We start from the raw sequence: 25,256 nt of genomic DNA, 5'->3' as shown, positions 1-25,256 counted from the left end.
ACTTAAAAAGGCAAGTGTTATTTGGTAAAGACAGTATACAGTAACCTTAATATGTGTGTAGAGCTGAAAAAAATAGTTTCAAGAGCTACATTGGGTTTACAGTATAGATGTTGTTCATTCTATCCATCATTTGTTCCTTTGCTTTTGTTGCCCTAAGTGGGAAGGGTATGCCCAGACATGGGTCCCGTACTGACTGCACCACTGGATTCAAACTAGCCTGGCTGATGAGGGGTGATGCCCCGAAACTAGTCCCAGGATGGGTTTTTCCGGTCCAGGGAGGACCGCGCTTGGCAGTTCCGGCTGGACTGTTCCCATGAGGTACAGGTTCAAGACTGATTTGTATATGACTGGGGTGGCGTGGTGAGCAAAAGAACTAAAAGCACAGCCAAAATATTCTTCCCCTTTTTTAAGCCTGCTACATCTCGCTAGGTGTGGTCTTGTAGAGAATATCCCCATTCCAAATTTTGTGTGTCTGTCTCTGTGTGTCTGTCTCTGTGTGTCTGTCTCTGTGTGTCTGTCTCTGTGTGTCTGTCTCTGTGTGTCTGTCTCTGTGTGTCTGTCTCTGTGTGTCTGTCTCTGTGTGTCTGTCTCTGTGTGTCTGTCTCTGTCGGTCACCTGCAAAACATACCTTTTTTATGTGTCAACTAGCTAGCACTGTCCATACAACCTGCGTTTTCACCTCCAACACCGATTTTAGATACACTATGTTTGGGTTTTCTTGCATTCTTAACCAATACAGCACTGGCACCATTGCAGCCAGTTTTGATAGTGGCAATACGTAACTCCAGGAAAGGTGGCAATATGGATGTCCTGGGCCTAACTTCAGAAAGGACCTCAGGAAGTTATTTTCTATTATTTGGAATTAGCTTGGGTTGCTATGGCCCCACAATTCAGCTCCATATAGAGCAGCAGCCACCATGTTATGTGTATAGATTGGGAGTATTCTGCTTATAGACTGACAGCCTGCTTTCTGTTGACATGTAAACACATTATCACTGTCCTTGAGGTTTGCTGTAAAGTGGTACTTGCTTATCTATTCTTTTCAAGTTGTCTTTTAAAACGTGTAACTAGATAGTCCTAATAAGGAACACATTCTATTTTTTCACCCCATACCGTCAGTTTTCTCTTTAAGGGAGAGGAGAGCCTCATTAACAATCTTTGTTGTTGATGTCTAAATCCTTCATTCTGAAATACCCTGAAAATCTGTCTAGAAATTTGTGGTATTTGTTTATTGTCCTGGATAATAAAACCGTGAACAGAAGTCCCTTTTTACTGAATATAATTGGGACGTCAAGAGCGGTCTCCAACAGGTATTCCACTGCATTTTAAAAGTAAACAAAAAAGGACTGGGGCTAATATGTAGCTCTGCTTTACTACTTTTTAATTCGGAAAAATAGGCTACACTCGCCATATGTCCCATAATGGACTTTGACCATGTAGAAAGTGTGTAGACCCACTAAAGCATGCAGGAATGTATTATCAATCCTTAATGCTTGGAGAATATGCAACATTTCTTACTATTGACGAGATCAATTGATGACTTTAGGTCAATGAAGGTAAGATACAATGTGATCTTTTGCTACTGTATACTTGTAACTACTCATACAGTTGAACAACTTGGGCAGCTGTTCTTGTTCACGACCAAGTGCCAGCTTGCACCTCAGTCAAAGCATTCTTGTCATCCACACAGCCCTAGATTCGATTTTAGTAAAACTACTCCAGTATCGTTCATTGCCCCATGTAATAACGATATTGGCCAATGGTTCAATGGGTTACCACAACTAACTTTCTTATATAGTGATATGATATCCAAACGCAGTGAAGGTGGTATATTCTCTACATGAATGTTACTAGCTCTTTTGTTATCATCCAACCTAATCTTTGGGTTTGCCTGGTAAAGATCGATTTGGACTAGGTCAGGGCCAGGTACCTTGTTCAGTTTCATATCTTGGAGTGCTCTTTCCACCTTTGACATCAAACTGTTCAATGGAAGCTTTTTCTTTCCAACTGTTATATTGAATTTTTGGCATTCTAGTAACCCAGCACCAGTTCAACACTCCAAAGCAACACCCCCACCCTTTCTCCACCAACCCTCCACAAATAGGGTATTGGAGTCAGTCAAAACACAAACTTTAGGCTCTGTCCTACACTTGGAGCGCAAGAGAATAAGTAGCTAAAAGTCATAAATACAGGCTCCCAGCCAAGCTTGTCCAAACCACCTTATTGCATTCGTTTTAACGAAGCCAATACTCTGCCTGCCGACATGTAGTGCACCACTCTGCTCTCTAGTTCGCATTCGAACGTTCAAGTCCCAGTTTAATTTCTATATTCACTGCCAGCAGTGTCTATAATTGACTAGCCCAGTCCTGCTGTCTTCCATCTACAGACTAGTCATTGTTTAGACGCAAGAATAATGTTCATAGCTGTTCTCCAATCAGTTGATAATAAGAATTTTATCTCGGTAGGCCGAATACCCAATATAATAACTGCTGGGTCTGCTTGGATCAGGTACTTTTATGCAACTCAAGATGTCCTTCCAAAACACAGTTGAACTAGGGCAAGCTCCCTATTTGCATTACATTCCTTTCATTTCACAATTTCTCAAGCAGAGACTGGAGGCGTCTGCATACATCTGTTTCGATTTCAAGGCATACAATGCCATAACATCATATGTTTATAAAGACTCTGTTTGGACTGTTACATAATCGATGTCTACCCTCCCACAAACTCTTCCACTGACCAGAGGTAAGTTCAGCCTTTAACTACCTATGCCACACTTTTATATATGGTTAGCACCCTCATCTGCCAGGGCAGCATAAGTATTGGTGATCAACCCTTTCAGTGAAGCATATGTGGCAAATAACTGCTCCCACTGCTGGGTCTAAATGTTGCCTTGGTTTCCTGGGTGCATTGCCCAGTGCCTTAGTTGAATGTATTGAAGTCGGCCCCCCTCCATACCATAAATTGTCTTTTACACACATCAGAGGATTTAATCACCCACCCTGAACAAGTGAGCATTCTACAGCCCCAGCTGACCATCTCATAAATTCTCGCCTCTTCCACTCTGGGGTAAAACCTGCATTGCCAAAAAGGGCTGTGTTGGGGAATGGGAAATATGTATGAGTCTGCCTTTTTGTGACCATATCCCACATTTCAATAATGGATCGCGTTACCTCTGAAACGTAGCCTACCGAGGGTCTCATGTTTGAGCGTCCATTGGACCCCCCCATGGGGCCTGGCCCATAACCGCTGCATCCATGTGGATCCAGTGTCTTTGTCTCCTAAACCACACAAACAACTCTAAGTTAGGCTGAATGAAAATGGTTTATATCCTGCAGACCCAGTCCACCCGGCATCCTGTTAGGATTTAGCACACTCCTTGATGTGTGCATGTTGGACTGAAAGTGTCAGCAACTGATTGGAAAGTTTTCAAGTGTCTTCCTGGTATTTTGACCAGCAGTACCTGAAAAGCATACAATACTCTCAGTAGGATATTTAATTTGATTGCTACTACTCTGCCCAACCACAAGATGTAGAGGTTTGGCAGTCTACATAGTTCTTGGGTGAAGCTATGGAAGAGTCTAGGATCATTCACCTGGTAGTCGGGACTTTAAGGGTGATGTAAATTCCCAGTTATTTAATTTCCACCTAGGCCCATTGGTGAAGTGATACCCTAGAAATGTGTTCCTTCACGCTATGCTCACACCGAACATTTCTAATTAGCTAAGGTGAACCATCAAACCTTACCCGCTGTATAAATCAATAATATGTAGGGATATGGGGTCCATTTAAATCAGCAGGATGTCCTCTGCAAATAGATGTATTTTATGTTTGTCCCCACTGAAGAACATTCCCTAAATGAAGTAATGTTGGCGAATGCAGGCAGCCAAGGGCTTAACTACCAGTATAAAAAGGAGTCTCAGTGGGCATCATAGTCACATGCCCCTATATATATGTACAGTCTTTGTTTTAACAACATTGACCTGTATATTGGCTGTAGGGTAATGGTGGTTGTCTCTGATCCAAGCCAGTATTCGCAGTCCTAGGCCCACTGCCTTTGGCATTCACTGAAGAAACAACCATCAGCCTCGATCAAAATCCTTTTCTGCATCGAGCGACCGTATGGCCATTTGAATTTTCTTGTAGTCTGCCTTTGCTATCAGATGTAGCACCCAGCTAATATCAGCTGCTTGGCAGCATAGGATGAACCCCGACTGATCTGGATGAATAAGGTATGGGAGGTTGAGTAAAAGTCTATTTGTTCAAAATTTAGGGAAGATTTTTGCATTAAGCAGTGGAATTTATCTGCATGGGGCACGCCGATCTTGCAGTTTACCTACTTTGTGGATGAGCGTAATATATGCGTAGGAATTTGTGGGGAAACCCTGCTCGTGTGTATAAACCGTTCTAGAGGTTCACTAATTTAGGAACCAGGTAAGATTCGAAGTGTTTATACAAATTGTTGGTCAGCCCCTCTTGGAGGAAGGGGTGGGGGAGAAATACCATAGCCATCTCCATTTGTCTTAAGTTAGTGGGCCAACCTAGATCTTTCTCCCATGTCTCCCGCAAGTGGACCAAATGCTTCTGGTAAATTAGTCACAAGGGGTCTGTAAATATGTGAAATGGAGGTTCATCAGCTCCTCGGTTAAGACCCTCTCCTTCTTTGGGCTGCAGTCGGGGAGCTCGACCAGGTTTGTAATATGTGGCAGGAGAGCGTGTTTGAGGTGTAAATTTCTAAAGAACTGGCTTTTGTGAAGATTTAATTCCTGAATGTAAACACCAACATCTCCCAGCTTTGAAATGCCAATGCAGTGGCACCCCACTCCCTAAATCCCTACAGCGTGGTTACCTCCCAGAGCAAACATCCCATCCACAGTAAAATCAGCCTAGTGGGATACTTGGTCCAGCCCAGAGCCCAAGAGGAGTCTCTTCAAGCAGGAAGCACCACTCTTGTGGTAGGTGGAAGAAATGTAATGGTCATCCCATCGCAAAACAAGTGAACTCTTGAACCTCCTAACTCTTAGAGGCTCAGGCAGATATCTGAGGCCAAGTTGCCATTCATTTAAGATTAGTAAGCAGGCTGATCTATAGTAGGAAGTTATGTCTGGGTCAGCTATGCCACCCTTGTAGGTGGATTTAAAATATTTCTATTAGGTGATTGGGAAGGTCGATCATGCCAAAGGAATTTCTAGAGTAATTGTTCAATCTTGGAGGAGGGGCAAGGAACATGATGATGTGTAATTTTGTTTAGTTGTATGTCCATGTAGGCAGGACTACCATTTTGTGTATCAAGGACCACATCAGAAAGGACAAAGGTAGTGATGACCTGAACCCATAGTTCCTGGTTGAGTGTTCTATCTGACACTGAATGTTCTGGCCCTAAGCCTGCTGTTTGTCCCCTGTAACGTACACCCCAAGTGCTTAGATCCCTCAATCAGGGTATGTAGGTCTCCAGCCCACACCAATAGTGAGGGAGGGCATTTAATGTTGTATATGGCAGATTTAATTTAGGTAATAGTCCACCTAGAGAATCTACAGAAGATTTGAATAATTTGTGGTACCCTTGGCCCAGACTCCTGCGGGTACTCCAGGAGAATTAGGACTTCATCTGCATAGAGCACCCCCCGTTGTCATGTGGTAGATAAATAATTAAATACCGGTACTATTTTTAAATACATTAACAATAACAGATAGCTCAATAAATAAGAGGCAGGATCCGAGGAATCTGAGTCGAACGGGCTTTATTCAGGCAAAAGGGAAGGGACAGGATCGGGACAGCCTGAAATAAAATAGAGAGGCAGCTGCAACGTTTCATCAACAGTACAAAGTATATATAGTAAAACATCACAATTACATTACATACAGTAGGCGTAACTAGTGACAAGCGTAAGATAAGAACACATGGGCGTGAAAAGAAGGCGTGCACAGGGCGTGCACGTAGACATGTGATGAGAACGTCACAGAAGTGTCATAAAGTGGGTGGATACATAGAGGGGGCTACCTGAGCAGCTGGAACCTTTAACCTAGTGGTGCGCGCAAACGGGCCATGACGTGTTACCGGGGAGAACTGGGGGCTATGACTTCTGCACTAGAAGAGGAGACGAAAGTCTGCGATGTCAGGACGACATGTACCTATAGCATATCTGGTATCTGGTGTTTTGGAGTACATGTTGATAGAATCTAAAAGTTATCAGGGCAAATGCTACTTGACACTAAGGCTGGTGCATGCATATATTCTACATGTGTTGCGTGTGTTATAAATCTTCCATGAATATTAATACAGTAATTCTCTTGCATGGAGACAGAAAGACTAGACTATAGCTGAAGCTGTTTATGCGGTTCGTTAGCTTAGGAATGTGAAAACGGAGAGCTGAACTGATAACTAAAGGCATAACATATTCTTGGCAGGCAGAGCCAGGCCGGGCACCGCGCTGCGCGGCAGGAAGTAAGTGAAGGGTCAGGGATGCAGGTGGGGGCTGCATCGCTCCTCGGAGTGAGTTCTGGAGACTGGAGCTTGAATCTGGTGTCCGGGCCCTTTGAGGCCTAGAAACGGGGAAAATGCGGGGAATATAACGTGCATACTGTAAAACGTGGCAACATAGGCCTAATACTCGTTGCTTTCACGAGAACTGGAGACTGGCATACTAACGTTGGACACAACTATAATTGCGTCTTTAATCGATCATAGGGGGATACATGCATATCGATCATGCACATATAACATAGGATGGGGAACACGTAGGCACATATGACAAGGCAAAATTCAATTTTCCTCATTCCCTCCTTGTGCCCTACGTTTCCATCAGGAAACATAAATATTCATGATACCATCTATCTGTTCATATAGCATCATTTGCTCGTCTCGAATTGTCTTGGAACGGGACTTAGGACTAGGAATACAAGAGGTAGCACACAAGCCGCAAATCGCAGGGCCACATTGTAAACATAGGCAGCAACTGAATATGATCATTACTGCTATACCTAGGAATGACAATACTTTCCATCCCCAGGCAGATATGATACTCCAGAGCCAACCGGACCATGTCCAGGTGCCTGGATTCTGGTGTAACTGATGGGCAATTTTATGAAGTCTGGTTATGGCTGAATAAACAGACGGTGCGTTATTAGGAATGAAAATGCAGCAACTAGATCCGATGACTCTACAAGCTCCTCCCCTATCGGCCAGTATGACGTCAAGGACGAGACGATTTTGGAGCACAACAAATCTCATAGCAGATTGCTCTTCAGTTAAGTTACCTAGAGCGGAAGTAGTCTCATTCACTACTGCTTCAAGGGTTCTGGTTAGCCTACGTATTAGCTTACTATTCTGGACAGGACCTATGAAGAAAAAGAAACCTTTATTGAAGTCTTGATACTGTTCTAAGGCAGTATCAGTTTGATCGACAATTGGGGACTCAGTCTCCCTTCTATGTCTACCGTGTACTAGATGTGTGTTTCTGTGATAATCGGATGGGGCTAGAAAAACTGGTGGCAGTAGGAAGGCAATGTAACATGTTCCATCCCAATCGAGGGGCAGACGAACATATGCGGTCTGACCACAAACAAAATAAGAATGACGTGAAGCTTTGAAAATAGATTTCCCACTGTCACTATACTCGACCATAGTAGTACAATCACTATGTCCTACATGTGCGGAACCATTCTTTCGGACACATAATTCGCCTTTAACGGGTAGAACTGAAATAGCAGGCAAATCTGGAGTAGTCTCGGACTGAACATTCAAAACCATGAAATTCGAGGAATAATTACCTAGATCATATACTTCATTTTCTAGATCTAACCCTGTTCTATGGGAAAGACCTTCCTTGTCTGGGAAACATGTTCTATTCAGAAGGGACATATCATTCGAGGATGACGTTATCGTGGACCATGCTCCACACGAACCATTGTGTGAAAACGGATAAGGACAGAGTGGCAGAACTCCCTTCGGTGTCTGGAAAGGGGGGAGTCGACCACACACCCAACAATTAGTGGCATTGCTGGTCTGGTGTGAATAGTGTAACATTCGGATAAACGTATTATTACGCATGGCAAGACGATACGATAACTCGTGAGGAGGCAGGTCACTAAAAGTGTGCTCTACTGTAACATTAGAAAACATATGTACATGTGAAGTAATAGGAAAACATAAATGTAAGGCATAACTTATGCAGGTAACCATAAGACTCAGAAATAGCATAAAAAATAAAGTAACAATACATCTACTTCGAAGATTCTTTTGATAACGTATTCTCTTAGAGTTTTGACTAACTCTCTCACTGTGTGGGTCTATCTCATACATGTCAGGAACCTGTCTAACCGTTTCACCCGAGAGGGACTTAGACAATTAAACTGGCTGACTTACTAGACCTTAATTTCTCTTTATACTCCTTCTGCGGAGTTTTCTCTAACAGGGGAAGTTTAGATTCAGTGTCTGGGCAGTCCTTGAGAACGGGGCAGTCCTTGAGAGAAGTCTTTGGTTTGAGTCCATGGAATCTCTTTACATGACTGGAGTGCAACCACCCCTTCCTGCCTTCAATCTTCACGGCGGTCCTTGTTGTTAGTAGTACAAGTCGGGGCTCCTTCCAGCGGGGCTCCAGCGGACTTGAACGATCAAAATTCCTCACGAGGACCAGGTCGCCTGGTATGACCTCATGCGGTTTCACTTCGGTGTTGTCTGGAAAAGCAGCGGCAACCTGTGAACGACAAGATTGTAGTGCAGACATCAAGGAGGCCAAGTAATCTGTCGGCATATTACTGTCAACATCTGTAATTGTACGTGGTCTAGGTGTACCCCACATGTTTGGGGGACGACCGAACACTATCTCATAAGGAGACAGACCTGAACGGGAGTGAGCGACCATTCTCATATAGAAAAGGGTGACTGGCAGTGCTACTATCCAATCTACACCTTTCTCTGCGCATACTTTGGCAATGCGGATTTTCAGAGTCTGGTTGTCTCTCTACGAGACCGGCTGCTTCTGGATGTCGTACACAGTGGAACTTCCACTGGTACCCTAACAGAAGGGATACTTGTTTCATGAGCTCGGATGAGAATGGCTGGCCGTTATCTGAATACACGACCCTAGGCAATCCATAGCGGGGGAAAAACTCACGAACCAACTGCCTGGCAGTGGTCGCAGCGGTGTAATCTGGGACTGGATATGCTTCTGTCCACCTGGACAAAGCGCATACAACTACGAGGACATACTTGAAACCTCGACATCGCTCCATCTGAATATAATCCATCTGGAGGACTTCAAAAGGGTGGTCAGGAGGATGGAATCCACCTTGTTCCACCGGGACACCTTTACCTGGATTGAACTAACAGATCATGCAGGTACGCACTTTCTGCTTGGCTGCTGCTCGTAAATGCTTGTTAAACCAGAGGTTCTGAATACTGTCTAACATGGCTTTTTCTCCTAAGTGTACTGGACTATGTGCGGTGTTAATAATGACTTGAACCATAGAGTCGGGGAAAAACCATGTGGCTTTTCCCTTCGTCAACCATCCTTGATCTGTCTGGACCCCTCCTTGTTCGGACCATTTCTTGATTTCATCGGGAGTAGCATGTGACTGTATATCTATTACGTCTTGTGTAGGGTCCTTAACTGTCATACAAGTAGTCTGATCTGGGATGTCTGTCTGTGTCGGGTTAACTGGAATGTGTGGAGTCTGAGCTGTAAGCTTGGCTGTTCGATCTGCCAGATCGTTACCCTGGGAAATGATGTCAGTGACTTTCGTATGTGCCTTGCACTTCATGATAGCGATAGCTGTCGGTAAATGTATTGCATCTAACAGAGCTTGAATGAGGGGGCCATGCTGAATCTTGGTTCCATGAGAAGTCATAAAACCTCTTTCTGGCCAGAGCACTCCAAAATCGTGTACGACTCCGAATGCATAACGTGAATCCGTGTATATATATTTACTTTCAGGTTCTTAGCTCGTATGCAGGCTTGGGTCAGAGCGACGAGCTCTGCTGCTTGAGCAGACAGGGTGTCAATACGATGTGTTTCTATAACTTCGGTTTCAGTAGTCACTGCATACGCGGCTACTAGTTCTCCTGTACTTGTTCTCATACATGAACCATCCACATAAAGTGTCAGGTCGGGATCAGGTAATGCAACGTCTGTCAAGTCTTGTCTTGGCTTTGTCATGGTGTTAACAACTTCCACACAGTCATGTGTGGCAGGATTTGAGGTAACTGAGGGTAACAGTGTAGTGGGATTTAAAATATTGCAGCGTCTGATTTCTATGTGTTGCTGGAACAGTGTCAGTTCATATCCTGTTAAACGTGCAATGGTCAAGTGCTGAGTCTGGGTTCGGTTTAAAAGAACTTCCACGGAGTGTGGAACTTGTACTGTCAGGGAGTGTCCTAACACTATGGAATCACTTTGTCTGATAGCTAGAGCTGTGGCTGCAACTGACTTGAGGCACGCAGGCAGAGCCTGGGCCACTGGATCTAATGTGCTAGAAAAATAAGCACAGGGCTTGTATTGTCCTGCTTGATCTTGTGTGAGAACAGATAATGCAGTACCATCACGTTCAGTGACAAAGTGTAAAAGGCTTACTGTAGTTCGGTGTTGCTAGAACAGGTGCATTACATAAAGCTTTCTTTAACTCATTGAAAACAAGTGTATGTTCCTGGGTCCAAGGGAGGACAGTCGATACGGCTGCCTCCTGTGTCGTTAACTGTATCAATGGTTTGGCTAGAAATGCGTACTGAGGAATCCATTGTCTACAGTAAGAAGTGAGGCCGATAAAAGCTCGTACCTCCTTCTGTGTCTTGGGCTGTGGAAGATGTGCTATTAACTGGATACGGTCAGGTGTCAACTGCCTACCCCTCTTGGACAGTAAGTGTCCAAGGTAGACCACTTGCTGGACACAGAATTGTAATTTGGAAGGGGACACCTTGTGCCCCATCTCGGCCAGAAAATACAAGACTGTAAGTGACGCACGTTCGCAGTCACGTTCAGAACGGGCTGTGATCAATAGATCATCGACATACTGGAGCAGAGCAGTGTCTGTTGGCATGTGAATATTGTCTAGTTGTCTTTTAAGTGCTTGACTGTAAATGCTAGGACTTTCTGTGAAACCTTGAGGAGCTCGTGTGAATTTATAGCTCCTTCCATTTAAACAGAATCCGAAAAGGAACTGGCTATCTGGATGAATGGGGACACTTAAAGAATGCGTTCTTGAGATCGATAACAGTGAAGAACGTAGCTTCGGAATCAATGGCTGTCAATAGGGAAGAAATATCTGGAACCACTGGGTACTGGGGTATAATACATTTATTAAGTTCTCGAAGGTCAATCACTAATCGATAAACTGGAGGTGTATTTGGATCAGTACGTTTCAGAATCGGAATGATATGAGAATTACATTCATTGGAGTCAGTTTCTACAACCACTCCTTGAGCAATAAGCTCGTCAATAATTTTGGATAAGGCTGCTACAGCCTCAGGTGGCAATTTGTACTGTCGGATTCGTGGTAATACAACACCTTGCTTCAGAGTAACACGATGGGGTGTGATGTGCATACAGCCTACATCAGTTGGACCTTGCGCCCATAAATGCTGTGGTACATTCAATAATCTTGGATCAAAATCACGTAATACATAATGACCTTTAAAATCTCTCAGAAGCAGTCGCACCCCTTCTGGGGAGCAGCATATGACTGCTCCTAATTCTTTCAGGGTCCTAATGCCTAATAAATTTTCTGGACACGATCTCGTGAGTAACAAGTCTGTAGTTCGGGACAATGGACCAACTTCTAGAGTAACTGGTTTCGATATTTCATTAACAATAGGCTTTCCTGAAAATCCAAGGGAAACATTTCTAGAGCCTGAGAGCGGAGCCCCTGGAACCTCGTCATGACTGATGGTAGTCCTACTTGCCCCTGTATCAATCAGAAACTTTCTGTCTTTCCCTAATACTTGACTGTGTACCTAGGGACCCTCTTGATCTACAGGTATCTCGATGAGAGGCAAGCCAACCTCCCTCTCTAGGCTGTTTCATGAATACGGCTGATAATCTGGATACTCTGACTGTGCGTACTGGTACATCTGCTGTGTAACGTGCTGTGTGGCAGCTATAGGCTGCGGTACTGTAACTGTCTGTTGTGCATTCTGCGGTGGCTGGGAAGTCTGTGAAACTTGTTCTTGTCTAGGAGGACGTGGTCTCTCTTTCGTCTTACCAGTAGCTATGTTGTGTTTCAGAACTGCACATTCGTTTATATAATGACCTGGCTGTTTACAGTAATTGCATGTCCCTTTAACGGGAGCTGCAGGATGACTAGCTTGATTCGTACCCCTCTTCTGACTGTCTTGCGGAACAGACTGTGCAACTAGTACTTTCATTTTCGTGTCTTTCATACGTCTCCTTTCATGTTCCTGCTCCTCCCTAATTCTGTTCTGGTGATACTGTAACATCTGGAGCATCTGTGACGGAGTATTAGCTTGCCAGGTACTTTCGACTTTCAGTACTCGATTTTTAACTTGTGGACTTGAATTCTCGACTAGCTTGGTAACAAAAAGATGGGGATACGATTCACTACTTGTTTTCAGACCACTATTAATAATGAAACATTTCTCAAATCTAGAATAGAAATCACTAGTGTCTTCATCTTGTTTCTGTTTACAGGCTGAGATGGCATCCCAGTCTTCCTTTTTCGTGGCTAGTAATCTTGGCAAGACTTGTATCAATAACTCGGGCAATGCTTTAGCTTTTTCCCCAAGACCGGTACCTGGAACTCGTGTATTATCTTCAGTCTCTAATGCGGTCCAATCTATCTTTTTCTCTCCCACCTCCCATTCTTTTTCTTTGAGTTTTTCATATATGCCCGCAGGCAACAGGACCTTTAACATTTTAATGATATCAGGATACGTGTATTCTCCCATACGGAGCATGTCCTTTAATTCACGTTGGAACCCTGCTGGATCTTTATCGTGACAGGGGATTAACTTTTTCATTTCCAGAAGTTCTATTTTTGTGATAGGGGTGTAAACAAATACTCGTTCTAGACCACCCCCCTCTCCCTTAACCGGATGTACTTCTCGTAACGGATTCTGTCTGTCTATGTAGAATGATTTTCTTTCTGGGGGTGGAACAGGAACAGAATGCGGATTCAGGAACGTTCTGTATTTGTGGCGCTGTTCTAGTATGACACTAATTAAATCGGTACCTAGACCTTTCCATCTGTTTAGGAGTAACTCGTTCAGTAAATCATGTAAAGGACCTGGATCAGAATGCTGATCCTCATACAGTGTAATGAGGTGCTGGATCATATACGTACCCACCAGACGTTGCTCGGCTGGGGGCAGTTTCAGAAACGTTTGGGCCACTATTTCATCTGGAAATGTGCTAGAATCACTAGTCCATCGGACTGCTGATCGGGCTAGTTCTTGTTCATGCATGGTACTAAGCTCACTAACCTATTCGTGATTTCAGAATTTGATCGGTGGCCTGGAATACTTGTTCAAGAGAACACTGTTCTGGTACTGGAGGAGGAAAAACTTTCTTGTAATCTAGACGTGAATGTCGGTCGGAAAGTCCAGTTCTACCTACATACGCTATTCTGGAGGGATTCTCGCTGTCTACCTCTTCACTAGAAGAGTCATACTCTTTCTCGGTTGCTCTTTTTGCTTCCTCCTTCTGGTGTATACTTATAATTTCCTTACGAATTTTCTTGTACATACTTTCTATACTACCTAGTGTCTTGTGTTTTCCCTCGGCTATGTTGTCACTCCACTTAGTCAGACCTTTCATCTCGTCTTTGTCTTTATCAGGATAATCTTGTTCTCTTATTAAACAGTTAATCAAGAACTGTAAAATCATATGTTGAATCTCTGCTTTCCTTTGTGCCATAGCTTCGTGAATACTTCCGGGATTTTCTCCTGTACGGACAAAACGATATATTCTGTCTAGATGATCCTTCATGTCGGGCAGGGTGACCAAAAAGTTGGCAACCCGTCTTAAACGTACTGAATATAATACCATGTGATCATCGCCTGGAACTGGATCATATATACATTCCGTAAGAAGTCGCTTGAGGTCTGCGTATGTAGCTAGTTTTGGCGTACGCTGTAACGCTGCGTCTCGCGGCGTCAGTCGTCTTACTTGAGGCGGGGTGATAGGAGCACTTCCCCCCACTGCTCCTGAACTAGAATCGTCAATTAATACTGTACGGGCTGGCAGAGTGACTGGCAAAGCGGGTACATTTACTGTGGGCTGGTCCGGGGGTACTGGCACATTAATTTGGTCCCCGGACCAGTGGCTGGAGGAACAGGAATTACATTTACAGGATGCGGAGGGTGAGCAGGCGGAATATGATTTGCATACGCTGGAACTGTCGTCCAAATAGGACGAAAGAGAAATTTCAGCTGCGGTCGGTTTGACGTAGCTTAATCGGGACCAATGGTGGCGGTAAATTACAGGGTGCTTCCGGGGTTGCCTTCGGCAAGAAGAGGATACATACCTTTAATAAGGGCATTTCTCTGTCTGTCTGACTGTTCTGCTCTAACTCGTTCACCTTCGATTAATTCCCTTTCTTGGGCTTTTTCTGAGGATTCCCTACTTAATTCTGTTTTCCTGAATTCTTTTTCGGTTCTTTTATGAGATTCTTTGCGCCATAACTCGATGGCATCTTTCTGGGACTGTCTGGCTTTCTTTTTCCATAATGCTTCTTCTACTCGCATGATGCACTCGGCATCCCATGTACCTGATACAGGCCATCTATATTTCTCTTCAAGATCTTTCGTATAATCCGCCCATAAGTCTAGATATAATATGGCATCTAAGCCATGCTTGTGATACATGAAATGTCCAGGACTGTCCCTAGGAGGGACAGGAACTGCTTCGAGTAACCCTTTTCTGGTTTTTATCTGACGTAATTTCGAGAACAGAGGCATGACTGAGTTTATACTTGGAACACAATACACAATCACAGTAATGAAATGGCAAACAAATCACTCATACCACGACATAGAAATACATTAATGACAGTTTGAACAGAATACTACCTGATACACTGAAAACATAACACTTGAATTTCTCGAACGGACTTACTAGAATTACTGGATGCACTGCTAAAACAGTACAGAACATACCGGTCTCATAAAGAGACACGTCATACCGTATCCACCTAGGTGAATACTTCGGACTGGATCTGTGTACCCAAACCCATCGGACCAGGAACAAACTAGTGAACCTGTCTAGATACTTCCCCCGTAACGGTACTCACCGGGAAGCAGAAACTGGAAGGCCTCGGACTGGACTGGACTGCTACGACGTCGGACTACGAACTTCAGACTTCAGGAACAGGTGGGCCTCCGGATACCTCGGACCTTGCTCTCTCGGCTTGGGCTCTGGTCGGGACGAACCGCATTCCTCACCGCCTCGTCTGGATGCCGGACCGCAGTTTCCATCTCCTCCGTGGGCCTGAGGGAGACTTGAAGCAGAAATATCTGCACGTGCACGGTAGAGTTCCGTCACGGCTGTAGAAGGGTCAGGGGGCCTGCGTTACATCGCCGGCGCGTGGGGAAAGGGCACGTCCCTATTCGGGCGCCATTTCTGTGGTAGATAAATAATTAAATACCGGTACTATTTTTAAATACATTAACAATAACAGAGAGCTCAATAAATAAGAGGCAGGATCCGAGGAATCTGGGTCGAACGGGCTTTATTCAGGCAAAAGGGAAGGGACAGGATCGGGACAGCCTGAAATAAAATAGAGAGGCAGCTGCAACGTTTCATCAACAGTACAAAGTATATATAGTAAAACATCACAATTACATTACATACAGTAGGCGTAACTAGTGACAAGCGTAAGATAAGAACACATGGGCGTGAAAAGAAGGCGTGCACAGGGCGTGCACGTAGACATGTGATGAGAGCGTCACAGAAGTGTCATAAAGTGGGTGGATACATAGAGGGGGCTACCTGAGCAGCTGGAACCTTTAACCTAGTGGTGCGCGCAAACGGGCCATGACGTGTTACCGGGGAGAACTGGGGGCTATGACTTCTGCACTAGAAGAGGAGACGAAAGTCTGCGATGTCAGGACGACATGTACCTATAGCATATCTGGTATCTGGTGTTTTGGAGTACATGTTGATAGAATCTAAAAGTTATCAGGGCAAATGCTACTTGACACTAAGGCTGGTGCATGCATATATTCTACATGTGTTGCGTGTGTTATAAATCTTCCATGAATATTAATACAGTAATTCTCTTGCATGGAGACAGAAAGACTAGACTATAGCTGAAGCTGTTTATGCGGTTCGTTAGCTTAGGAATGTGAAGACGGAGAGCTGAACTGATAACTAGAGGCATAACATATTCTTGGCAGGCAGAGCCAGGCCGGGCACCGCGCTGCGCGGCAGGAAGTAAGTGAAGGGTCAGGGATGCAGGTGGGGGCTGCATCGCTCCTCGGAGTGAGTTCTGGAGACTGGAGCTTGAATCTGGTGTCCGGGCCCTTTGAGGCCTAGAAACGGGGACAATGCGGGGAATATAACGTGCATACTGTAAAACGTGGCAACATAGGCCTAATACTCGTTGCTTTCACGAGAACTGGAGACTGGCATACTAACGTTGGACACAACTATAATTGCGTCTTTAATCGATCATAGGGGGATACATGCATATCGATCATGCACATATAACATAGGATGGGGAACACGTAGGCACATATGACAAGGCAAAATTCAATTTTCCTCAGTCATCCAACCCAAAGTCCACTGAAATCCTTTGACCAAGGCATACATCTGTAACAAAGCGTCCAGGCATTCAATAGCAAATGCAAAGAGTGAAGGCAAGAGTTGACACCTCTAATGGGTGCTTTGCGACACCTGAAAAGTGTGGGACAATGTGCATCCTATTCTGCCCCTCACAGGCATGTCCCCATAAAAGGTGAATTTAGTTGATGAATTTTCCAACTCCATCAAAGGCCTTATGAAAGTCAGCCAACAGGCTACAGGGGGCCCACGCATTCTTGTCGGCCAGAGCTTAGTGTTATACACACATCTAATGTTATGTCTTGTAGTTCATTGGGGCATGATCTAGATGTATCATGGAGCCAACATTTAATGAACCAATTTGCAAGCACTTTTGCCCCGATCTGAACTCCCACTGTAAGAAGTGAAATGAGGCGATACAAGGAGCAACGATCTGTTGGTTCGGGCTGTGTGGGGTATGGACTAATGAATGACTAATGAATAACAAATATCTCTGCTAACCGCAGATCTAGAGGGAGCACACTTTAATCAGTTTCCTTTGAACCATTCTCTCTGAGGGCACATATTTCTCTGGACTTGACCAAACGTGTTAAACCTCTGAGGGCTTATACATTAAGATGTCAGTGGTACGAGTCTCATTACTGACATCCACGAGACTTCGTTTGTGTCCTACATCAATTTGCTGCAGTTTGCAATTCCATTTGTATGAGATCCAGACTGGGAGACATTCTTGGTCTTACCTATTTTAAGCGATTAGTTAGATAATAGGATTCAGTGTAGCCAGCCATAACTGTAAACTCCGTGTTTCCTGCAAACAATATCTCCTACAGTTACTAACAAACGTTAGTTACTCTCCATAAAACTATTTTCAACCACGCAATATTCCATGATAAGATGACTTAATTAGTGCTAGTCTCTCCCCATGATGTCTTTTCCCCCCCCCCCCTCCCCTCCCCCCACGCTTGTGGGTTCTAATCGGAGTGGCAACAATTCATTTAAGTTCAGTTCTACCCATCTTGGGCAGATCCTTTGTCTTTGCTAAGGATGATGCTAAACCAACATCTTTTATTCGACATCTTCACTATCCCTATTCTTCAGTAGTTTATCCTTCCTTTAGAACCTCCTCCCCCCCACCCCCGCCTTTATTATGTTCTCAACAGTTTTTGTACACTTTGGTGACCCCATGGGAGTTTCGGGTGCTGCAAATTGATTGCCAAGGAGGGGGTTAAAGCAGGAGCTGATTGGCCGGAAAAGGCAGGATGGAAGACAATTAAAGTTTTGCATCCCAAATATTCTTATGTTGATTTCCCAGATGGCTTTAATTTCTTGTTTGTTGTATTGAAGAGAGGTGGCGGTGTGGTTGTCCTACTGTTGGGTTGGGGTCAATCACCATCAGAGCAATTGCAGAGCACTCAACCTTTTCCTACAACCAGAACACCCATAATGTTGAAACCCTTTCTTTCTTGTCCTCTTTAGCATTTTTTTCTCCTATTTTTTTGGACTACTAAACTGTGATCCACTTGTCTATTATTCTTGAGTATTTTAGTACATAGGTACAAAGGCCAGAAAGCAGCACTTTTGGTCTTATTCTGGCCTATGATCTGATCTAAATAATTAAATAACTTTTTGGGAATCCAATTGCTCAAGAAAGGCCAGATGACTCCTGTTTGTCCTGCATTTTGACCTATACTGACCGCCTGGACAATGTAATTTTACCCAAACCCTTATACATGAATGGAAAATCATACGTGAGGCCTTTTTAATTACAAATTAGAATTTGAAACAAGAATGCAATGCCTGACTCAGCCGATGTTTGACGGTTCTCATATTTAAATGGTTGTCTTGGGGGGGTCTGGCTGAATGGTCGAGGTTATATTTTCTCCCACTTAAAAACGAAATTTAACACTAGGATTTTGGACTTCAACGAATTTGCCCTAGGGAGACATGTCCACTGTGTTCTCCCATAGCCAATGAAGGGGAAGTAGGATTACTTATCAGATAATTTGAAGCTTTCCATGAGAGATTACATTCTTGCCCGCAGAGTTTGCTTAATTCCACTATTTCAGCTGAGGAGAAATGAATGTCTATCCCTAATAATGCAGGGCACTGTGGATAGAAGGAAGGAACTTTTATTTTCTGTCAAAGACAACAAAGCTTAACCTCAGGCAGCAAGTAAGACCCTTGTTTTGGAAAGTGGGATAAGGTCCTCTGTAGTTTCTGTACACTTCTGAGTCGTAGCCCCATAGTACAATGTGCAGTAGTTGGATTAATGGCAAATGTTTGGTAGGAAAAGCAAGTTGTGTAAATTTCTTGATATTAAACTTATGTGCTATGACCACGACTTGGATTAAGACTTTAAATAATAAATACATATATTATTTGAGTTACAAAATGACTTGTGTGATGCCTGTCTTTTGCTAGCTGTTGGAGCTAACCTGTGTTCTTTTGGGACATAGGTAGCAAACAGTCTAACAGCAGTTCTTATGGTGTCTTAACTTGTTCTCAAATTGCAATTTTGGCCCTTGGACCTTTCAACCATGTCCCCAGCTACTCTGTGTAATTCTGACCACTCGCAAAGTTGTACAGTTTGTATTGATTTTGCTTGTGAAAGTGGGTAATCCATGCACATATCTTGGAGCACAGTCCGTTATGTTGCAGGAGTTGCACAGTATGGGCCACATACAGGTCCACTTTAGTTATAAAACAGTTGGGGCATTGAATTCCTGTTGTACCAATGCCAAGATGATTGAGAAGTACCGGTGATAAACCCTCATTTGAAAAAGATTGTCATGGTGTACTAAAAGTTATGACATAACTACTCCAAAGATGTCATCTGGTGATTGTGGTACTTGAAAATACCCACTGATAATAGAGTTGTTGTGGGTGTAAAGGTAAGCTAAATTCAAATCCGAAGTTTCCTATCTACCGAATTCTATGGTAGCGCGACCAAATCACAATGGCCAGCCTTAACTTTTCTATCCTAAATCTCTGCACATTAAATACAAAAGTATTTTACAGGGAGCTTGGTACAATGGGAAAGAAAAGTAGATTGCAGATAAAATAGGGAAAGGCACATTAAAGAAAGTAATGCAGAAGCAATCCTAAATGTTTATAGACTTGGAGGCCTAGTAATTCGAATGATCGCCAAGCAGTGTCAATTGTATTTTTCCAGCTAAGCTGGAGCAGCTTTTATAGGATCTTTTATTACACTGATAGGTTGAGAGCAGGGTTTAACTTTAGACCAGTAAAAAATGGCAGATATTTGCACAGGGGCACATTAATTTGACTGTACTTGTTGGGTATCATCCACTTTTCAATTGTGTTTTTAATTAGTGAACCAGGTAACATTGCATCACATGATTCAAAACTATAGTGCTGCTGAGACAGCCTTATTCTAAAATTACCTAATAGTTATTTTTATTTGCGGAGTAAACTGTCATGATGCTACACATTTGTTTTTTTATTTGGATTATATACATATTGTCGAACTGGAATAACACCTGACTTCATCCGTCTTTGAGCTTTTGCACCTAGGTTCATTGTGTTTGTATAAAATAGCATTTGTAAATGACAAACCTAGGTAGAAAGCAATGAAAAACTGAAGGGACTGTTGGTATGACTGACTCATTCATAATGAGGTAGGTTACAAGTTTGTTTTGTGTGTGGTGGATTTGTTTTCAATGAGATGTCTTAAGTTTCTTTCCTAATTGAAAGAGTGGCCGAATAGTTCGAATGTCATTGGGAATGCTGCAGATCATGTGCACATAGAAGGCTTAATCCTTGCCTTTGTCTTCCTACATTCCTTTGTCTCCATTCTTGTGATGTCCTCGCTCTTAGCATGCACCGTCTGCATGAGGTGATCATTTTCTCAAAAACAAAGTCCCCTTGAAGATCTTGAAAGCCTAAAGGGGTAGGCAGTGTGGTTTCCTTTCTGCCTGCCAATGGCTGTGGTAGGTGGCAGACCCCACAATTACAATTGAGATTGTAAGAAGCTTCTATTTAAATATTTGGATTAGCATTATGACGCAGAGTTGATGAGTAGAATCACACATGGTTCATAAACCCTCATTGAAATGAAGTTTCATTTGACCTGGACCTTGGAGATATTGGCTGACTAAGTTTCTTCTCATGAATACGGTGCGAGACTGTCGGAATTCTGTTGTAGCCATCCATAGAATGGAGTTGGCCGTTTGTTAGACTTTGCAGTGCTGGCAAATAAAGCTGTTTAGTCATTAGATGGTTGCGCTGCAGAGTTGACATTGGAGTTTCTTTTCAATTGTGAAATTCTGTACATTTGTGTTAATTGGCAAATACTACACGATGTCGATTTCCCGTTGAGCGGAAAACTTGTGCAGTGAAACAAAGATCTGCTGTTAGAAGTGAATGGAATTTTCTGTCTCTGAAAAGATTGTGAAGGAGAAATGTTACGGTCCCCTTACTACCTCCTTGAAGTAGTACTTTGAATAGGAAAAATTGTCTACAGTGGAGTTAAAGTAATAGGTGTGATGTGTTTTGCTTTCTTTTCATTACCTTTTTTTAGAATAAGTGGACCTGAGAAGCTGGCAGAAGCGTGGGTAGGGAAAAATCTTTTTCCAAGCTGGGAGAGCAAGTAATGAACCCTTTCTGGAGCATGTCTACAGGATCTGTCCGCAAGGTGGGTTTTCAGTGAAATAACTATGGCATCAAACTGTATCACCTTCACAGAAAATCATTTACCATTCCGCAACAAATCCAGTCACAAGCTCGCAAAACAGGATTTGGGTTTCAGTTTTACTTGCACCCTTATTGCCTCATGAGACGAAAAGCTGTGCAGCGGATAGCCTAATACACACCAAAAATGACCCAGATGTTTCTGTCAATGGTTTAATTTTGTTTTTTAAGTAAACATAAAACATATTTGTGGAGGAAGCTTTTTATGTACGTGCTCTATTTGGGACGTTTATGCAAGACCATGCAGTTACAATCTGCAGACCTCTAATTTAAAATGTAATTGGTTAAAAAAAAAAGAAATAACTGCCTCATTGCAATTTAAATATCCGAGGCAGTTATTCAGTACTGTGTGAAAGTACACTCTGAGGTGAAGTTCTCATGGTTCACAAGCAATCACTTCTCAATGACGTACTATGCAAGACCTCTTCCATTAGACCAAGTTTTCCGACTTAATATTTTCTGTTGTATTAAAACGTTGTTACTTGCAGAGACTGTTGTGTTGAAATCTGCTAGCTATTGCTCCAAGAATCTACACTTCTTCTGAGGAAATGTAATTGCTATGGGTTAGGGTTAGGGGTCGGTGCAGCAACGGTATAGGTCCCGTTGCATGTGGTGGAAGAGGGAAGCAACATTGACTCACCGTATTTTGGATGAGCCAGAAGGGCTCTGTGTGTTCTGGTTGCGTAGTGTGTGAGTGGAGTAGCTACGGAGGGGGTGGAAAATGTTATTTCGCCAACATGATCCCCTGATTCTGCTTAAATGATTGAGGCCCTATCAATGCTTATGTATGAGGGTTTCCCTCACTGCGCATCTGTATACCATACCAGGGCATGAGTACACATCTGTACAAGTTTACGCCAAACCCATCTACAGATCAGTGTATATTATAATGTATGCGGAGGGTTTTTAACCACATGCACGCTGCGCGTTTTCCCGCTGTGCGCTGAGAATTGCAAAATCCCGCGGTTCATAACGAGCTCAGCTAGTCATGAGCGTACGAGAGGTGTACCTCATGACGAGCTGAGCTAGTCATCAGCGTGGAAGGGGTTAAGTAATTCAGGCGAAAAAGGCGCACTGCTCTATCTACGGTAGTGTTAGAAGATGGTGTGTGTATGGTGCCACCAGGCAAGGGGTTAATTCCCTAAAACCCCTGTGTAAGGAATCCCTACACCGAGTCCATAGCAACAAGTCCCGGGCACACGTAGGCAAGGCGTCAATCAAATGAGATTTCATAAAAAGTTCCAAACATAGAAGTCTCACGTTCAATCCTCTGTAAATTCTTGTTGTTTATTCAAAGCAACACACGAAACTAGCAGACACGTGTTTCGGCGCCAATGGGAGTTATCCCGTGACTTCCTCAGGGCTGGGAAAGATACAAACAATACTGTCACCATTTGAAGACCGTAATAAATTACGGACTCCGGTCAGTTAAGTGTCTAAAGCAGAGTGACTCTCACCTATAAGTGGAAACCCGTATAATGCCAATTGTAGCCAAATATCACACAAGACTCACGATGATTTTGAGTAACAGGAAGGAAAAATACAAACTCCCATTGGTGACGAAACACGTGCCGGCTGGTTTTGTGTGTTGCTTTGAATAAACAACAAGAATTTGGAGGATTGAACTTTGAGTCTTTTATGTTTGGAACTTTTTATGAACTTTCATTTGACACCTTGCCTATGTGTGCCTGGGACTTGTTGCTACAAATCAGTGTATGCTGCACTTTTGGGTAGTTCGGCATATGTGGATAAAACCAAGACCATACTAGGATACTCTATATCTAAGCAAACTTTAACCATTGCTTTAGCTCGCTTCAGAGTTGCCACTCTAATACTCTCCAGACTGTTATTGCAACTCTTACTTTCTAAGCAGATGTGTGTGTGTGGGGGGGGAAACTCTGACCTCTGCATAACATGCCATCGATACTAGTGGCAATCATCGCTTGGGACCAAATTTAGCTTTTTGCATTTTAATTGCATAATCTCAAATGCCGCATAAAGTTTACTTAGTCAAACTTAATTCTCCAGTGAAACGTGATTTACTCCTATCAGATACGGTTGGCTGACAAATCCATATTCTAGTTCTGAACCAGACCTACTCTGAATCCCTCACGTTAAAAAATGCTAAATCTCCTACGTACTGTTGACTCTTACACTGACCTTCACTGTTTTGATGACTTACACTGTCGCACTTCTTAACAGCTGCCCCATTCTGACTTGAAGTAAATATAACCCACTGTCCCATACCCTACTCTCTAATATTACCCAGTATCAAACGGCCTTGCACCACACCCTTCCTCCAGATTAACATCACCCACAACTAACCCTGAAACAAGGGAACCCTGGAACTGTCAAATATTGTCCTGGTTCTTGTGGAACCAGTGTTCTAAATGGTCTCTACAGTTTACACTTGAAGTGCAGTGAATTGTTTACACAGTTTGTAATGCCCTGCATAAAAACAAATGGTAATGCAAAAAATATTTGAACAGAAGTTTAGGATTTAAAGCCCAAATACCTCTTAGAATTTTATTTTTGCTCTCACTATATGATCAGTGATCAAAGTGCTTTGCTGCAGTCCTGTTCCATTCCTGGCCTTAATGCATAACAAAATTGTGTTTCTGGGCAAATCTCTATTGCCCTGCATAACTTAAATATGGGTAGAGCAACTGAGTCTAGTGTTGAAGTTGTTTGCTCACTAAATATGTGGGTGCTGGAGACTCTGTTGGTACTGTATAGAGCTGCACTCTACAAAATGTATCCCAGGTGTTTAATATTGGAAAGCGCTTCATGTAACTGGGGTAGTCTCATTGCAGCATAGTGTACAATGCAGCAACCAGAGTCTGAAAATGGTGGCTGCAAAGGTTGTCATCCCTGCCATAGTGTACTACATATAAGGGCTGCCGGCAACCGAGCCCTGCTGCTATTAACATTTTCTTACAAATTGCAGAATTACGCCACATTGTAACAATATAGATGGTCTCAGTATAGTGCTTAGTTTATCCTGGAAGTTAGGTCCATGTTATCTTAAATGCATGAAGCCTAAACTCTTTACTCTGCAAGTGCATGTGGCACTATACTCCTAATGAAAGAAATTCCGTGTGCTACAGGAAGAATCTACCGATCTGGTACTTCTGCCTGGAGCATATCTGGCCTTTCTAAAGCAGCTGTATTTCCAGGCTATTTGTCCCTTTAATGAATGGACCGAAAGACAGTGTGCATTGCTCTAGGAAACTGTTAAATTATATTAACTTTGCCCTATAAAACACCTCACCTTCTTTCACTATACACCATCAATGGCTCTACCAACCGCTTGAATCTGCTGGACCATACGCTCATGTAATTTGTGAGATCTGGGGTAGTTATGCGTTGATTAATTTAATTGGCCGAAATGACTGAATCTGTAGATTACATTGATTAGTCATTTTTGTAATTCTGGCGTGCTTCACCTGGAGAACCTGCCTCAAAAATAAGGGAGGATATTATTCCATGTTCGATGGAACGCAAACTGTTAAATAGTTAACAAGTTGTCTCACTAGCAGGACACCTGATCAAGATACCCAACTCTAATTTTAAAAGTTTAAACAGATCCTGATATAAATGATTTCTACATGCTATAAGTGAGCATGCCTGTCTACTGTCTTGAAACCAGCTCCCACACCTAAGACTGAGCAGCATCAAAATCAGGCAGAGTGTAAATAGAATGTCGACCCCTAGAAGAGAATTGGCTAAAACATTCTGGGAACATTTCCAATGGATCATTGTAGTGTACTACAGCAACCTAGCGTCTTGTGCAGGCAGCATATATCACACTTGTGG

The 25,256-nt window shown here is 43.1% G+C and overlaps 1 protein-coding gene across 4 annotated transcripts in view; it reads left to right on the top strand.

The window, feature by feature from the left end:
* The window catches only part of AKTIP (AKT interacting protein), a 98,166-nt gene that overhangs the window by 8,417 nt on the left and 64,493 nt on the right, over window positions 1-25,256 (top strand). For 3 of the 4 annotated variants that reach the window (XM_078671235.1, XM_078671236.1, XM_078671237.1), the window contains exon 2: window positions 21,271-21,384. The exons of the other annotated variant lie outside the window; for it this stretch is intronic. In XM_078671235.1, coding sequence (XP_078527361.1) covers window positions 21,343-21,384 — 42 coding nt within the window. In that variant the 5' untranslated portion in view covers window positions 21,271-21,342. The remainder of the gene's footprint in view (window positions 1-21,270; window positions 21,385-25,256) is intronic. 4 annotated transcript variants of the gene reach the window in all.

This window comes from Lissotriton helveticus, chromosome 12, assembly GCF_964261635.1.
Source record: "Lissotriton helveticus chromosome 12, aLisHel1.1, whole genome shotgun sequence".
Classification (NCBI taxonomy): domain Eukaryota; kingdom Metazoa; phylum Chordata; class Amphibia; order Caudata; family Salamandridae; genus Lissotriton; species Lissotriton helveticus.
The sequence above is the reverse complement of the archived record's forward strand: the minus strand, read 5'-3'. Positions and strand labels throughout refer to the sequence as shown.